This window comes from Heterocephalus glaber, unplaced genomic scaffold (genome assembly GCF_053883595.1).
Source record: "Heterocephalus glaber isolate CG9 unplaced genomic scaffold, H.glaber_assembly_v1.0 deba00001479, whole genome shotgun sequence".
Lineage (NCBI taxonomy): Eukaryota > Metazoa > Chordata > Mammalia > Rodentia > Bathyergidae > Heterocephalus > Heterocephalus glaber.
Genome location: NW_028258316.1, coordinates 7,654,405 through 7,671,743, shown reverse-complemented (window position 1 = coordinate 7,671,743; position 17,339 = coordinate 7,654,405). Strand labels below are relative to the sequence as shown.

At 54.1% G+C, this 17,339-nt stretch overlaps 1 protein-coding gene across 1 annotated transcript in view; it reads right to left on the bottom strand.

Moving 5' to 3' along the window:
* The window catches only part of Eng (endoglin), a 31,135-nt gene that overhangs the window by 10,247 nt on the left and 3,549 nt on the right, over positions 1–17,339 (bottom strand). The window contains exons 2-6 of the mRNA XM_004849306.4: positions 11,955–12,106; positions 2,730–2,870; positions 1,108–1,273; positions 429–597; positions 48–174 (exon numbers count right to left, since the gene is read on the bottom strand). Coding sequence (XP_004849363.2) covers positions 48–174; positions 429–597; positions 1,108–1,273; positions 2,730–2,870; positions 11,955–12,106 — 755 coding nt within the window. The remainder of the gene's footprint in view (positions 1–47; positions 175–428; positions 598–1,107; positions 1,274–2,729; positions 2,871–11,954; positions 12,107–17,339) is intronic.

Genomic DNA, 17,339 nt, shown 5'->3' with positions numbered 1-17,339 from the left:
GGTGGAGGCTGGGGGCTGGGCTGTCCGTTGCTCGGTGCCACACTCACCCAGACCTGCACGTTATGGTTGGCATCGATGATCCAGGACACGTAGGGCGGAGTCTGCAGGATGAGCACAGCATCGGGATCCCCAACCGTGCAGCTCAGTTCTACCTTCAAGGTCACTGTCCGGGGCCTGGGATGACACAGGTGGGAGGGTCAGCGCAGGTGGGAACGCGGGCTTGGCTGGGTCCGATGGGGACGGGCAGGGCGGACGAGGTGGCCTGGCACAGGGTGGGCGGCGGCTGGGCTCTTACCTGGCCAGGTGTGGTTTATGGGACTGGAGTCACTGACAGGAGACCCCGTTGGGGGCGTGGCATGAGTGGGTGGGGGTGGGTAGCGGGGAGTGAAAGGGCGGGGCCTGGCGCGGGGCGGGGCGGGCACACTTACTCGACATTATTGGGCCCCGGCCGGAGCCGCAGGATGTGCGCTTCCTTGTGGCCGGCTACGCCTTCCAAGCGACAGCCCTGGACCGAGGCGGGGGCTCGCGGGCGCCATTCAAGCGTGCGGCCCATGTCTTGGTGGGCTTCTGGCAGGCAGAAGGACGTTGACTTCGGGGCTGCGGAGACAGGCGCACCTCAGTGCCCGCCCCAAGCAGCCTGGCACTAACAAGAGCCCTACCTGCACCCACAGATGGAAGCAGCAGTCGGGGGGCACATGGGATGGGGGCGTCGAGGGCCGGCTGCGTGACCCTGCACAAGTCCCCGCCCTGGTTTTCTCATCCATGACTGGGGTTAATATAAGAGACGAGCCTGTGCGGCTGGTGTTGGGGATGCAACCCCGCCACAACCCACAGCTGACAGCGCTGAGCTGAATGCATCACCACGTCAGCTGCAGGCAGTGCCTTCAGAATCCCCAGTGCCTCGCATAGGGCCCGGCACAACAAATGATAGGGAGGTGCTGGAGTTAGGTAAGAAATCTTTCACACGGTTCAGCTGATGTTTGGGGAAAGACTAATCATGGCACCAATGCTATGTGTAACCAGGCAAATCACACCCCACTGTGGGCCCTTACTGCCTGCGTATGAGGCGTGAGCCAGAGAAGCCGGAGAGCCACTGCGGATGCTGACCTTGGCCTGGCTGGAGGAGGATGCTGCTGGGGTCATCCAGTGAGGCCACCAAGGCGATGGGGCCCTTTGTCGCTGCCCAGTCAAGGATCTTGGTTTTGGTAGTAAACGGTGGCAGCTGAGTGACGTTGACTTCTGGGGGGTCTTGGAAGATGACCAGGCTGGCATTCTGCAGAGACACGGGAGGCTTAGGGTGCCGTTCTCTGGCTGAATCCCTTCTGTCCTGTGCAGGGCCCAGGTCGTAGCTGGCCAGGGCCAAAAAGGCCACCTCTGCCTCGGCCGCATCTGCACTGGCTCCGTCCTTTCTCAGGGGGCCATGAGGGATGCATCCTTGTTCACCCGCCCATTCCAACATCACCCCGCTGTGGTTGTATCCACTCAGCCCACATCAGTGACACCACGTGGCTACTGTCTCCCTCTCTGTACCCTGAGGTCTATGAGGGACAAACAGCTTCACCCTGACAGATGGCACGTGGTGGGGGCTCCCTGTGCATGGAAAGGGAGGAAGGGAGGAAAAAGAAATGGATGAATGACACGTTGGTTCCTGCCCTGAGAGATCTCACCATTCAGAAAATCAGACATGCTCAAGTCCCTGAGGCAACAGAGGGCAGGGGTGTTATTTAAGGAGAACAGAGAAGGAAGCCAGGTCCCCTGGCTGTATGTGGATGGGGGATCTGGGTGGCTCTAGTATCTGCCAGCAGGAGAGGCTGCCAGACTGGAAAGGGAATCAAGGAAGGCTTCCTGGAGAAGGCGCAGTGGTGGAGGAAAGGATCCCAAGGAAACCTTTGGGGCCAGTGACCCAAGAGTTCCTTTGCTCCATCGCCAAGGCTGTGGGTGTTGAGCTGACTTGGCAGCAACAGCAGCAGGGCTTCAGGGCTGGATATGAAGGAGTGTTGTCGAACTCCAAAAGGACAAGAGAGACCACATGGGAATCAGGAGGATTTATTAGGTGTACACCTGACCCAGCTGAACTGGTGGGTTCCAAAGTGCTGGGTGAGTGAACAAAGGACAGTCCCAGGTGTTACACATAGTCAAAGGGGGCTGGTCTTTCTAGTGATGCAGTGAGTTTACTGGAGCAGGACAGGACAGTTTAGTAATTCAGCCTTGTAAGAAGACAGTGCCTTATTAATCGTATGGGAACAGAGGGGCATAAACTTTGTTAACAGAGGATATAGGGATGATGGTGGACACCTGTAATCCCAGCACTTGTGAAGCCGAGGCAGGAGGATCACTGTAAGTTCAAGGCCAGCCTGGGTTACACAGTGAGTTCAAGGACAACCTGAATTACATAGTGAGATCCTGTCTCAAAAACAAAAAACAAACAAAAGGATTCCTCTTGTCCTTTCCCCTTTGTACTTAAACATTTTCAAATAGATGTCTTAGAACTTGATCAGAGGCAATGAACAAGGCGACCTGCGGCTTGTGAAGGACCAGGTGAAGGACCAGGGCTGGCCAGGTTGCTGTCAGCCTGACTCACCTCCTGGTGCTGCTGTCCTCTGGGTTCCCTTTGCTGGGGCCCAGAGGTTCAGCAGTCGGGGCCTTGGTGATGAATGTCAGAAGCCTGGCTGCTGGGATGGGGGAAGCTGTGGAGGGCCAGGGCCCGGCCGACTTGGGGTGACACTCACGTAGGCCAGGCGGAGTGGGATCCCCGGGGCCCGGAGCTGCAGAAGGACGTTCTTGTGGGTGACGAGGACCAGAAGCACCTCTCGAGTGTGGGTGCTGTTTGGCTTGGGTGCCTGGAGGGTCAGCTCCAGCTGTGACACAGCCTGCAGAGGGACAGGGAGACACATGCTCAGTGAGTCCCAGCGAACCCCACAAGAAGAAAAAGCTGGGATGAGTCTGAATGTCATGAAATAATCAGTCAAGATTTATTATTTCTGTTATGGATTTTTTTGGGGGGTGCTGAGACTCACTATATAGCCCAGGCGGGCCTCAAACTTGCACTAATCTTCCTGCCTCAGCCTCACAAGTGCTGGGATTACAGGTGGCGGCCACCATGGCAAGATTTATTATTTCTAGAGCATTTGGTAGGCTGAGGCAGGAGGGTTGCAATGAGTTTGAGGCCAACATGGGCTACATAGGGAGACCCTGCCTCAAAAAACAAAAGACAAAAAATACTCTTGTAGTTTGCACTATTCCTCTTTGTCTATTTTAGAGTACTAAAATGCTGGTATCTTTGTCAGTATTACTATTATTTTCATGTAGGAATATGAAATTGAATTCATTTGTTTTGAAATGTACCCACTCCATTCAAAATTATTTTTTTTACTGCTGGGATTAAACCCAGGTCCTCATACATGCTAAGGCCGTCGCATACCACTGAGCTGTGCTGTCAGCTGCATTACAAATTGTAATTGATGAGTGCTGTATGCAATTAGAATGTTTCCCTAACAACAGCAATAATAATACACAATGCATACCCATGGCTTTGTCTATGCCAGGACCGTGTAAGGGCTTTGCACATTAACTCATTTAATCCTTGAGACAACACCAAGGGGTAGGCCGTCGTCATCATTATTGTTATTATTTTGGTTTTTTGAGACAGGGTCTCGCTATGTAGTTCAGCTGGCCTTGAACTCACTATGTAGCCCAGGCAGGCCTTGAACTTAAAACGATCCTCCTGCTTCAGCCTCCTGAGTGCTGGGATTACAGGTGTGCACCACTATACCTGGCTGGTTTCATTATTGTTCTCACTTACAGATGAGGAAACTGAGCACAGCGAGGTGAGGTCACTGGCCCACAGTCACACAGCAAGTGAAGGGCCGGGATTTGGACCCTCAGTGCCTGTACCGCCAGGCCACACCTCTCCACATCTTATTGTGAAGACGAGAAAAATGACAGTGATCCATGGTGCGAAGCCTCTGTGCAGACCACAACCTCTGCGCCAGGACTTTCTGGGAAGTGTGGTGATGACTCACAGGGACAAAGACAAATGGGAGCTTCCCTGAGGAGGGACCACAGGGCTCCTCTGAGCTGTCAGAGGGAGAAGCCCCAGGAGACAGAGGGAGCAGTGGAAAGTTTTTGGATTTTGCTTCTAATCTCCTGGCTGATGTCACAGAGCCAGAGACAGAGTTTACAGCCCTGGAAAAATGTGCTCAGAAACATTTCCGTGACTCAGTGCGGACACTAGGACCCCTGCATGTGTGAGGTCGCTCTTTAAAGCAAACACAAAGAGCAAACAATGTTACTCCATTTTTAGGGTTCCACGGATTTGTTTTCCATTTTAGAGTGGTCTTTAGGTTATGAATCTTAAATAGTCTTGTGCTAATTTATAGCAGAAGATTTTCAAATTGACATATGTGTATGTTCACGTTACTGTTTTCTAGTGATTTTCAAAGTATTTTGTTTTGTTGATTTTTTTTTTTTTTGTACTGCGGATTGAGCTTGGGACCTTGTGCTTTCGAGGCAGGCGGTGGAACCACTGAGCTAAATCCCCAGCCCTGTGTTTTGTTGATTAAAAAAAAAATACTATGAATTCTAAACACTTTGAAAAATAAATGCTGGCCTTTTTTGGGTGATGGTGTATCAGGACAGATCCAGCCCTGCCAGGGACCTCGGATCTCATTGTCCTCAGTGTATTTCCAGCGCTTTCTCCCCACCTCCACACCCCCCAGTAAAATGATGTGCCCCCCAATATTAAATGCTGGCCTAGTGGGGGGCACATGCCTGTAATCCCAGGACTGTAGGAGGGTGAGACAGAAAGATTGCAAGTTTGAGCCGAGCCTGGGCTGTTGACTTAGCAAGACCCTGTCTTGAAATACAAAATAAAAAGGGCTGGAGATGTAGGTCAGTGAGAAGGCCCTAGGTTCAATCCCCAGTAGCAAAAACAAACAAACTAAAAAACACCTCCCAAAACAAAAAACCAAAAAAGCAAGGATGTGATACCATGTTTTGATTTTTGAGCTTTGCTTTCTTCTTTTTCCAGTACTGGGGGTTGCAGGGATGCTCTACCACTGAGCTACATCCCAGCCCTTTTTATTAACTTTGAAAATTTTGAGACAGTGTCATGCTAAATTGCCCCAATTGATCTCAAATTTGAGATCTTTCTGCCTTAGCCTCCAAGCAGCTGGGATCACAAATGTGCACCACTGCACCCAGCTCTGTATTTTGATAAAATACAAGATACACATGTCTTGTTCCAGGGTGTGATCACTGCCTGTAACTGACCAGAGCAAAAAGTGACCCACCCAGGCGGTGCTGGGAAAGGCCTGGGCCCAGTATGTCTTCCAGCCTCATTGAGAATGGACCCATCTGGCCACCTTACCCTGAGCCCCTGTGTCTATCAGCTCAAAGAATCAAATGCTTGCACAACTCTGAGTATATATCAAAACCACTCAACTGTACAGTTTCTTCTTTTGTTGTTGTTTGTTTCTGAGACAGAGTCTCTAATGTACATAGTTTAGGCTGGCCTTGAACTCACTATGTATCCTAGGACGGCCTTGAGCTTGCATTGATCCTCCTGCCTCAGCCTCCTGAGTGCTGGGATCACAGGCATGCGCTACCATGCCCAGCTCAATAGTGCACTTTCTTTCTTTCTTTCTTTTTTTTTTTTTGGTACCAGCGATCGAACTCAGGACCTTGCGCTTCCAAGGCAGGCGCAGTGCCACTGAGCTAAATCCTTGGCCCAATAGTGCACTTTCAATGGGCAAATTTTACTTCAATAAAGCTGCTTTCAAAACAAGTGAGCACCAGTAATTTCTCACGGTTCACCTTAATCGGCACCTGGCCCTGTTCTGAGCTTGGACACCCGTCGGTGACCAAAGTGGAGCCCCAGCCCCTGCCCAGATGGGCAGCCCTCCTGGACCACGTCGCCTTCTCAATCCTGCTTCTCCCTCAACTTCCCCCAGATCCACCTGTCTGTCCCTGCTGGAGAGAGAACATCAAGGTGCAGGTGTGGTAACAGATGGGCCCTGTGCTTTGGTGATGGCAGCCAGGAGACCTGTCTTGTGCCTCTTGGTGGCACCACAGGCTGCAGGAGCTCTGAGCCTCAAGGAGAGAGCCCTGGGAGCCTACATCTTGCTGCTGGCCCTCCACCTCTATGCCTCAGTTTCCTCATCTGTGAAATGGCGGTAGGATAGGGTGGAGGAACCAACACCCAGTGGGGCCCTGGCTACAGGAAGTGACGAAAAGGAAGTGGAGGTCAGGGCCCAGTCACACTGTGGTCAGGGGTTAGGAGGACAGGGCTTTGTCACATTTGTCATGGGACTCGACTCTTCTTTCAGAGCTCGTAAACCAAACCCACTACTCCACTGTCACCAAGTCCTTCCCTGGACAGTTGGGGACTGGAGGGCTGAGGCCAAAGAGGACCAAAGAGGCAGTCACTGCTCAGGTCATGGCGCAGTAACAGAGCAGCCAGGGAGGCTGGAAAATGGGGGTTTTGGGGGTGTAGCATTCCCAAATGCCCAGTGGAGCTTCCCACAGCAGGCCTGTCCCTCCCCACAGCCCTGAGTCACCGGTGGCCACTCACATGCATGCCCCCGGCCCTCGTCCTGCTGTCACCCGGCCCCGGTCCCCGCTTCCGGGATCCCGGGGCCCAGGCAGGCAGCAGAGCAGCAGCCCCTCATCCCCAGCCCTGCCAGCCGGGGCCTGCCTGTCCCTCCCCGAGCGGGTGGGCGGGAGGCCAAGTTGCTATTTTCGTGGCAGTGTTGCACAGACGCCGTTGTCGGCCAAGCTGTAGGTGACGGGAAGGGGATTTCGGTGAGGAGGTCCTGAGCCCGAGCAGTGGCCACTTATAGAAAGCTGCTTCCAGCAATTCTTCTCGGCACAGAGCCTCGGGGCTGCCTGCAGCCCCCACCCTCTCAGGGCCAGCTGTGCCTCTGTTCCCCCAGCACACACAGACAGTGCCTACAGGAAGGGCGGCCAGGGAAAGGGGTCAGAGCCAGACAGACCTGAGTTTAAATGAGGGCTCTGTCGTTAGCCCGTGACCCTAGACAGACAGCCCTCCTTGCTGGGCCTCAGTTTCCAGATCTGGAAAATGGGCTGAACATTTCACAGACTTGTGCTTGTGCCTCAAAGTAGGTTGCCCAGTGCCCAGCTGAATGCAGTTGGCTCTGTATTCATGGCTTATACTTCTGTAAATGTGACCAACCAGGGATTGAATATTTTTGTTTGTTTGTTTGTTTTTTTGGGTACTGGGGATCCAACTCGGGTCCTTGCGCTTGCATAGCAGGCGGCAAAACCACTGAGCTAAATCCCCAGCCCCAATTGAATTTTTTTTTAAGAGACAAGGACTTGCTATATTATCCAGATTGGCCCTGAGCTCCTGGCCTCAATAGATTCTCCTGCCTCAGCCTCCTACGTAGCTGAGACTACAGGTACATGCCACCATTCCTATCCTGAAATAAATAAATATATTCTTTGTTTTTTGAAACTGAGTCTTGCTATGTAGTTTAGGCTGCCCTTGAACTCACTATGAACTCACTATGTAGTCCAGGCTGGCCTTGAACTTTTGGTGATAGTCCTGCCTCAGCCTCCCAGATGCTGGGATTACATGCATGTGCCACCATGCCCAGCCTGAAATATATTTTTTAAATTGCATTTGTACTGAACACTCAAAGCCTTTTTTTTTCTTGTCATAACTTGTGACATTTGCATTAGGTTAGGTATTATGAGTAATCTAGAGATGTTTTAATTTTTTTTTTTTTTTTTTGGTACTGGGGATCAAACTCAGGTCCTTATGCTTGCGAGGCAAGCGGTGGACCCACTGAGCTAAATCCCCAGCCCGAGATGTTTTAAAGTATAGAAGAGGACTGGGTAGGTTCTATGCCAATGCTGCACCTTTGTGTGTAAGGAACTTGGAGCATCTGTGGATTTGGGTAACCTTGGAGAGCTCCTGTACCCAAGGCCCCAGGACACCGAGGGACAACAGTAGGTGGCAGTAGCTGGCACACCCATCTGGAGGAATAGGAGGGTTCACGTTGGACAGCAGTGACAAAGGCTGAGACGCCACCTGTCCCTCCCCTTTCTCCCATCTGTGCCAGGGAACCAGGCTCAGTGGCCTTCAAGGACTGGGTGGTCCCGCATTCCAACTGCCTGGTGGGGAGTCTCAGCCTCCAGCTTCTGAGAGTCCTGGTGTGCAGCCAGGTAACTCGGAGGGGGCTCCCAGGGCCCCTGGAGAAAGTTGTTCCCGCTACCAGTGAGGGGCCCTGCTCCCCCAAGCTTTCCCTGCTGCCCAACTCATTTGCCTGCCCAGGGCCTCTCAAAGAGGGACGGCAGAAGGCGCAACTCTGTCCTTGGGTGCTTGTTATAGAACAAAGGCGACCTGACCCCTCCAAATGACAGACAGGCAGCAGTGACTCCACCAACCTCACTGGGAGCTCGATCAGCAAATGCTGATGTCATGACTTCTCCTCCCTCCCTCCTCTTACCCATCTATCCATCATCCACTCATCCTCCATCCAGTACATAACTAGCCATCCTGCAGCTGCCTCGGAGAGGAACACTGGGGATACAGTGAGACAGACACAGTCTCTGCCCAGCCTCTCTACCCCTTGACCTAAGACCCCTCACTAAGCATGCTGTTCACACTTGCGAGGCCTGGGACAAGAACACAATGACAGCCCTGGCCCCAGTCCTCCTCACCCTGTCTATTGTTTTCCCCTTTGAGATAAGGTCTATGTTGCCCAGGCTGGACTAGTACTCAAGATTCTCCTGCCTCAGCCTCCTAAGTGCTGGGATTACAGTCAAGTGCAACCACACCTGGCTCACCCTGCTTTTGACAGCACAGCAGTGTCCTCATGGGTCCTCCACTGGCTGCCCAGCCCAGATGCCCAAGCGCTGCCATGCCTGCCCCCAAACAGCCGGCTCCACCACCCTTCAAGTGTAGGGGAGCACATGTTGGCCAGGCAGTGCCCCCTCTGGAGGATGGAACAAGATGGAGTCCAATGTGGCCTGGAGGAGGCTCAGGGCCACTGTCAAAGAATTCAGGGGTCGTGGGCACCCACAGCAAGGGCTAAAGCAGAGGGGAAGGCTCCAGGCAGGCACATCTGTTCAGCCCTGAGAGCTCCCCATCCTGGAGAGGGATACAACTAAAAGAGGGCCCTTGCCCAGGTCTGAGGGCCCTGCCTCTGGGATGGTCTGAGGGAGCTCAGGGTCCCTCCTGGGTCCCTCTTAGGCCTCCAGCAGTCTTGCCTGCCCCTCTGGCCACACATGAGTCAGTGCCAGACTCTGGCCAGGGTGGATGTCTTCACTCCCTGTTTGCACAGAAGTGGGGTGAATCAGCCGCTGACCCAGCTCTGCCCCAACCTGGGGTTTGTTAGGAAGACAGTGGATCAGCGCGGCGGCTGACGGGAACCGCTGAGACACCGGGCGGCTTCCTGTCTCCTGGGTCAGGATGTGACCCTGGCCCCTCCCGGAATCCAGGCTCCGGCCTGCCCTTCGGGGACCCATTGAGATAAAGCCCCTGCCCAGCGGTCCCTTGCCTGCCCGGTGACCACACGCACACGCACACGCATACACACCTGCTGAGTGTTGCTTCCCCGGGGCTCTTGGCTGCCACCCACAGGAAACCTGAAGGCTCTGGGGCCACCAGGGGGTGGGCGGGAAAGCCACTGCTCAGTGCCAGGGCCTGACGAAGGCGGCCACAGGTCAGGCGGGACGGGACAGGCTGCGAGATGGCCCCCCAGGCCTCTGTCTCCAGGCGGTGCACACTCAGTGCCCTCTGCCAGCAACGTCCGCCACGCGCTCTCTGGCTAGACATTGAAACCTCTTGCCAGTGTCCCTTCCCCCACGTCCAGTGCTTCTCCTCTCATCACCTACAGCCCCCTGCTCCCCCGCCCCATGTCCACCCCTCCACTGAACTCTAGGGCTGCTGCTGCCCACCTCCCTGGCCTGTCGATGGCTCAAGGGCAGGGCCTGCCTCTACTTCCTCTCTGCATCACCACAGGCAGGCACAGACTTGTCGAGGGCTGGCAGAGGGGGACTGTTGGGGCACAGGCTCCTCATGATCACATCTAGTGTTGGCCAGGGTCACGGGCACAGCCCTTCGCATCCGAGGCTGGGAGCTCCAGGGACAGCCGGGCTCCATGAGGCTAGACTTCACCTAGCCACTCTGAAAATGGATTCACACCCCTCCTCCTCTACCTGTAGTGATCACTTCTGAACCTCACGTGAAGCCAGGCATGATGGCACACACCTATAATCCCAGCACTTGGGAGGCTGAGGCAGGAGGATCAACACAAGCTTGAGGCCACCCTGAACTACATAGCTAGGGCCTATCTCAGAAAACCAAATAAATAAAAAATTGAAACGCAAATGAATTGGCAGATATGAGGCTGTTCTGTGAACTGTACCATGCCTCCCACAATGAAGGTATTTATGATGAGAAATGGAACCCAAAGAGGAGGAATAGCAGTGACAACAGCCATGGCTGCCATATATCAAGCAAACAGTGGCTCTCGGCAGGCCCTGTGCTTGATATTTTGCCTGCGCTGTCCAGCTGGATTCGCACAGTGTCTCTGTGAGGTAGGAACTATTATCATCATCTCCATGTTTCTGGGGGTGGGGTGGGGGAAGACAAAGGCAAGGAAAGATGGCCCAAGGCCATGCAGCCAGAAGAGCTTAGGCCAAGGCCAACTGGAGGACCATGGCTCCGGCACCGTGTGTGTGTGCGTGTGTTTGTGTTTGTGTGTGTGTGTGTGTGTGTGTGTGTGTGATTCTGTCTCAGCCTACTGAGTAGCAGGGACGACAAAGGTGCACCATAGTGCCCAGCCAGAACCTGTGTTCCTAGCCCCAGTGACCACACTGTCCCCAGATAAAAGACCGAGCCCCCTAGCAGGGCGACAGATCTTTCCCGTCTCCCCAGCCCCACTTGGAGGTGAGCAGCCGGCTCCTGGGGTCCCCTGAGCACAGCCATTCTCCCACTGTCTGCCTCTGCTCCTCCCACTGCCTCTGCACCCCATGAGCTCCTGGCCACCCTCCATGGCTGCTTCCCCCAGGAAGCCCTGCCGGATTCGGTGGCAGCTGGAGTCCCCCGCCCTGTGCTCCCTGCAGATGCACCGGTTTCCTGGGACCCAGCTGGTTGTCCCCACACCCATCTCTCTCCCCCACCCCGCCCGGGCCTGAACCTCTGGCTGGGACCTTCTCTGTCCCCTGCCAGCTGTGAAGTGATCAGGCTCAGGGATCCCAGTCACCCAGAAGAGACACAAGGAACCCCAACATAGGAGCAAATAAAACAAATGTACAGAGAACAATCACACTTTCCATATCATTACCAAATTTGCAAAAAAGTTACAATGCCTTTGACAACCACACAAAACGTGTCTGGTACTATCTCTGGTTTGGAGATTATCGAAGCCCACAGTCCTCCTGGCTGGCAGGGTGGCAGGGAGCAGCGACCCCGATATTGGTGATCTGAGCACCTTCTTATCACCACACAAGTGCAAGACATCTCAACAGTTTAGGGGCCAGGCTGGCCATGAGCTTACCCTGTGCCACACACTGCTAAATTGCTATTAGGACCTAAGGCCAATCACGCCGCCTGACTCAGATCCACCGGATCGCAGGGACAGATTGGTCTTGAGATGGTCTCTCTGGCTTTCACAGAGAAAGAAGCAGTGGGAGCCCCACCCTTGGGGGTGCACAGATGCCAAGTCCCCTGGGCTGCCATCCACCCAGCCTCCCACCAGGCACTCGTCAAATCCACCCCTTTCCACCTGGGTCGTGCGGTGGCCTGCAAAACCTGCCCCTGCGCTGGAAATGCTGCCCCTTGGCTGTGGGAGAGGCCCCATGGGTTCCTTGTCAGGGGCCCCAGGAAGGACAGGGTCACTGCCCTGTACGGCCACCAGGAAGGCATCGATCATCCTTCTGGGAGCTGCTTCTGGGCCCTTCCAGACCCTGCCGGGGCCACTCACATTCGGGAACTCCAGGAAGAGGACGTGGACTTCTCGGGTGCCATCAGGAGTCTGCACCGAGCAGCCCTCTTCGACCTGGCTGGTGGCATACGTCACCTCTCCTCTATGGAGCTCCACAGGCTGTAAGTCACAGTAGACATTTTCTGCAAGACCTGTTGGAGAAGCAGAATGGGAAAGAGGCCAGATGTGAGGCTGAAGATGTCACTCAGTGGCGAAGCACTCAGCTAGCATGTGCGAGGCCCTGGGTTTCATCCCCAGCAACCGGGAGAAGAAAAAGAAGCAGCCAAGTGACAATTACTCCCATTTCCTGAAGGTCTGCTAGGTACTTGGCATGGACTCAGGGCTTTACTGAGTCTTCACAGCTCCCCTAAGAGGTGGGCGTCGTGGTTTCCAGTCACTAGATGAAGACACTGATGCTCTCAGTGGAGAAGTCTGTTGCCCAAGGTCACAGTGCTACCAGGTCTAAGGTCGACAGATACAACACAGGACACGATTACATTTTAATTTCAGATAAACAACAAATCATAGGTGCTTTGTTTTGTTTTTTGAGAAAAAGTCTTGCCAAGTATTCCAGGCTGGGCTTCAACTCACTATGTGGCCCAGACTGGCCTCGAACTCAGCAATCCTCCTGCCTCAGCCTCCCGAGTGCTGGGATCACAGGCATGTACCACCATACCTGGCAACAATAAATAATTTTTAAAAGTATAAGTATATCCCAAATAATGCCTGGAATATACTTATACTACAAAAACTTTCATTGCTTATCTGCAATTCAACTTTAACTGGGCATCCTCTGTCTTTGCCGCACCTGGTAACCCAATACTCAGGGCCCACATTCGAACCTGAGAATCATGGCCAGCTCAACCTCAGAGAAGGCGGGAGCTGAAGTCAGGGGACAAAACTTTCCCTCCTGACCCTCACAGTGGCCCTGGAGGAGTGGTTCCCGAGAGGGTCCAGAGTTTCCTGGCCCTGGGGACAGGGTGAGCAAGAGGGCAGCCCAGGCTGGAAAGCCACTGTCCCCAGCCTAGGCCTCAGCGCCTGTGGCTGGGCGGCCCGGAAACGCAGGTCCTGAGGGAGAGGAATGGAATTTCACCCTGACCCCAAAGAGGAGGAAAAGGAAATGAGGCCCCTACACCTCTCCCAAGGAATGTGCTGCTGGAAGGGGGGCGGTGGAGGAGGGAAGGAGGACAGAGAAGGGGAGACTGTTTGGAAGTTTGTGTCTCCATCTTGTCGCGCTTACTTCCTGTTTTCTTGGAGATCAAAGATGGGCGCGCGCGGAGGGACTGCCTCACATCCAGCTGACGCCAGCTCCAAGGAGGGGGGCTATCTGCAGCCTGCCCGGCCTCCTCCTTCCCCACCTTTCCACAGCTTGCTGGCCTCAGAGCCAGGAGGTCAGACAAGATGGAGGATGGCCGCCCTTCCCCATCACGGAAGAAGACTGGGCAAGGACATTTGGCCACTGTGGAGCCAAGGACTTTGGAGGGGGGCAGGGTCTCCCTGTGTAGCTCAGGCTGGCCTGGAGCTCACAGCCTCCTGAATGCTGGGATTACATTGTGCACCACAGTGCCCAGCTTTCCAGACCATCTAAATCCTCGTTCTGGCCCTAACCTGAGTGTGCTGGGCACTCCAGAGTGCCTGGGCAGTATGACAAGATGGCTCAAATCAAGGCCCTTGGAGTTAGGTTGACTTGGCTTTGACTCTCAGGCCCCATTTGCTACACAGATTTACCGAGTGATTTCACCACACAGCTTTGGTTTCCTGGTTTGCAAATGACAGTAAGAATGGAACCCACCCAACCATACAGTATGCTGGGGAAGCCCCATAAGGTACGGCACATGGCAGTTCTTTTAATTACATTTATTTTTGCTGGGCATGGTGGCTTATGCCTGTAATCTGAGCACTTGGGTGGCTGAAGCAGGAAGGTCGCCGTGAGTTTGAGGCCAGCCTGGGCTGCATAGTGAGTTCAAAGCCAGCCTAGAGCACATAGCAGGACCCTGTCTCAAAATTAAAAACAAGACAATTGCATTTATTTTACCAGCTACAATCACTGTAGGAGCACTGACCGTGCAAGGGGTGGGCTGTGTAGTTGGCACCTGCAGCCTCCAGGACAGGGTCCTCTGGGACAGGGTCCTCCGGGCGCCAGGTCTCTGGGCTCTCCCTCACCCCAGCAGACTCACAGCCCACGCCCTCTCCTGCCATCTCATCCCCTTCTGACCCCCCAGCTCCCAGCTCTAGTCCAAGCCCCTCCTATACAGAGGGGAGACTGAGGCTCTGAGAAGTAGGATTTGGGGACCACACAGCACCTGGGCACCAGGCTGGGCCTTGCTCCGTCTCCCGCCCTGCCGGGGATCTGGCCTGTAGATCAACACAGTGCCTCCCACCTCTCCTTCCCTCTGGTCCTTCCCTGCCCCTCCCCAGACTTCCAGGAACCCCAGTTCCTCCTGGACTGCCGGGGCCGCCTGGGGCCACCTCCTCCATGCCGTCAGCCTGGCCATTATGTAATGATCAGATAACAGGCCTGGCTGGGAGATCAGATAAGAGGTCCATTTATTTTGGGGCCTTTTCGGATCCTGGCTGCCCCCACCCCGCAGACTAGAATGGGGAGACAGGCGGGAGGGTGACGCCGGGCCCGTCTCCCGGAGCCCAGACCAGCTGAAAACAATCCCCTGGCACCAAGGGAAACTCCGAGGCCTCCCGGGACCGGACCTGGTCAGAGGCGGCGCCGGCACCGCCACCAGGAGCCTGGGTGACTGGGCCTCTAGGTCGAGACCCCAGGGCCACCTCCCACTGATAGAGGGGAAATAATATAACTCCAACCTGCTAGATGTCAGATATGCTGTGTTTCCCAAAATTGGAGAATGAATTCTAAGGAACAACAGAAGTTAAGAACAGGAAAATGTTACTGAGAGATAGCCCCTGAGAGACAGGAGGGGATCTAAAAGTGGGCTGCCAGTGAGTCCACTCCTCAAAGGAAGTTTTATAGAGCAAAATCACGAGGTGGGTACAAGGTGGATCAAAGCTACGATCAACCAATAAGATCACAAGTACAACCACTTAGGTAACACGGATCCCGTGGGGAAGCAGGTCACGTAGCAAGTGTGCATGGAATGAACAGACCTGTTTTACGAAGGGATGGATTAGGAGGTCCTGGTCGCCCACCTGGGTGACTGACATCTATCTAGACTTTATCGGACCAGGCGATACCTCTCATCATATCCCCTGGGGAGGAACGTAGGCCTGGTCATTCTGTCTTTATCTTGAGGCCGGGCCATCTGCCTTGACTCCCTGTCTGACTGCCTATATTTCTACCCAACTTAGCTGTCTATTATACTTCTAGAACCACACACTCTCAGATGTGTTGTTTTGATTCGTCTGTGGTCTGCATGGTGAGTTTTTCCAGGACAGGTCACTCAGCCCAGGCTCAGGCTGGCACAAGGACACATTTGTGAAATCAGCTTGTTAGGCCTGCCTCTGACTTGCATCAAACCCTTCCACCGTTCTGGGACTCAGTTTCCCTGTGGGTACTGGGTAGGAGGAGAAGGGGATGGATGGGACACACTCCACTTTCCCCTGGGGACATTCTGAAGCTCCAGCTGGGGACAAAGGCAGGGAGAGGGCAGGGGATTCACTTGGCTCCCCAGGGCAGGGGACAGGTCCCAGGTGAGAAGTCAGGCAGCCTGAAGATGCTCATCACCACCCTGGGACCGGACAGCGCAGTGGTTGGCCCCAGGGCTGAAGCCCCAGCTGCCCATTTCTGGGTCATTACTCTGCAACACCTCTCACCTGCCTGTGTCCCCATCTGTAAAATGGGGTGCGGGAACTTCTGTTCCCAGGGCTTTGTGAGGGCTAAGTCTGCTGGGACAAATGACCCGCTCCCCGTGGCAGCACTGGCACATGGTAGACGCTCAGTGCCAGTGAATGTTCCCATCCCACCAGATGCTGAGGCCAGCTCAGTCCGAGATGGGTGGGGGTCAGACGGGGCCACCAGCTCTCCAGTCTCCAGCAAGGAAAAGAAGTGGGGCTTGGAGGCAGGCAGCCTGGGGTTGGAATCTGGACTGTCACTTGTCCTGGACTTCGACGATGACCTTATCTCTAAGCTGGGCCTGATGCACCAGGCCAGAAGTGAGAGGGAATCCTTTTTTGGGGGGTACCAGGAATCAAACTCAAGACCTTGTGCTTGCCAGGCAGGCGAGATGCCACTGAGCTAAATCCCCAGCCCAAGAGAGGGAATCTTAATGGTCCGGCCTGCCTGGTCCCCAGGACCTCTCCTCTCCTCTCCATCCTTTTTCCTCCTGGCCAGTGGGAAGCTGCCCCGAATACGGTCTGGAAGAGGTGGCGATTTGAGGTCCTAGCCCGTGTCACCAGCCCCCTTTCCAGCAAAGCCTGGATCCCCCGTCGGTAGTTGGCAGCACGGGGGGCCCAGGCCACCCTGTGCCTCATCCACACTTCAATCCCAGCCATTCAGCTTGGCCATGAGCCCCAACACCCCTACTTCTGGGACTCTCTTCTAATGAAATAAAGCAAGATCCAGGAAAGGTGCAGGTACCAAAAACGTGCGTGGAGGTGGTGTTTATAACCAGAACAAAAGGGAAACTGCCTAAATATCTGACAGCGAGGGACTCAGTGGGGAAATGACGGCACGTGGAAGGGACAGAATATTCCAGAACTGCCATGGGATGGTCAAGGGCTCCACCCAACAACACGGAAACAGTTGGGGACACAGAGGGCACGTAAGACCCCCAAATATTGATCTGCCTGGATAAAAATTACCTTAAAAATGAACTCAAAGGGGGCCAGGGGTTTAGCTCAGTGGTTCTGCCACCTGCATTGAAAGCACAAGGTCCCAAGTTCCATCCTCGGTACCAAAAAAAAAAGAAAAAAGAACTCAACAAAGACGAGAAAGCAACCCGCCAGTAGGCTGCCTGTGCTAGGAGTTCGGAGGTCAGTTTTTTCTCTAATCTATCTTTTCCTTTCCCTTCCTCTCCTCTCCTTTCTTTTCTTTCTTTCTTTCCTGTCCCAGAGATGGATCCCAGAAACTCACCATGCCAGGCAAGCGCCCACCACTGAGCTATACCCTGGGCCTCCTCTCTTACCTATTCTCTTTAAGAAGCAGGCAGAAGCAAACACATGGTTAAACTGCTCTTTAAAAATCTCCATATGTTAATTCTTAAAAACAAAAAAAATTCCTCCATGACAGAAAAATGTGCTTTGGAAAGTCAAAGTCCCTAGGGAAAACCCCAAGCCGGAGAACCGGCACACTGGATGAACAGCCTTCCAGATCCTTCTCCATGTGTGACTGTACTGTTCATGCTCTGAGGAGTGACATGGAAGCGCTATTCGGGCTCCTGAGGGCTCACCCTAGACATCTACCTGTCAATGTGGTCA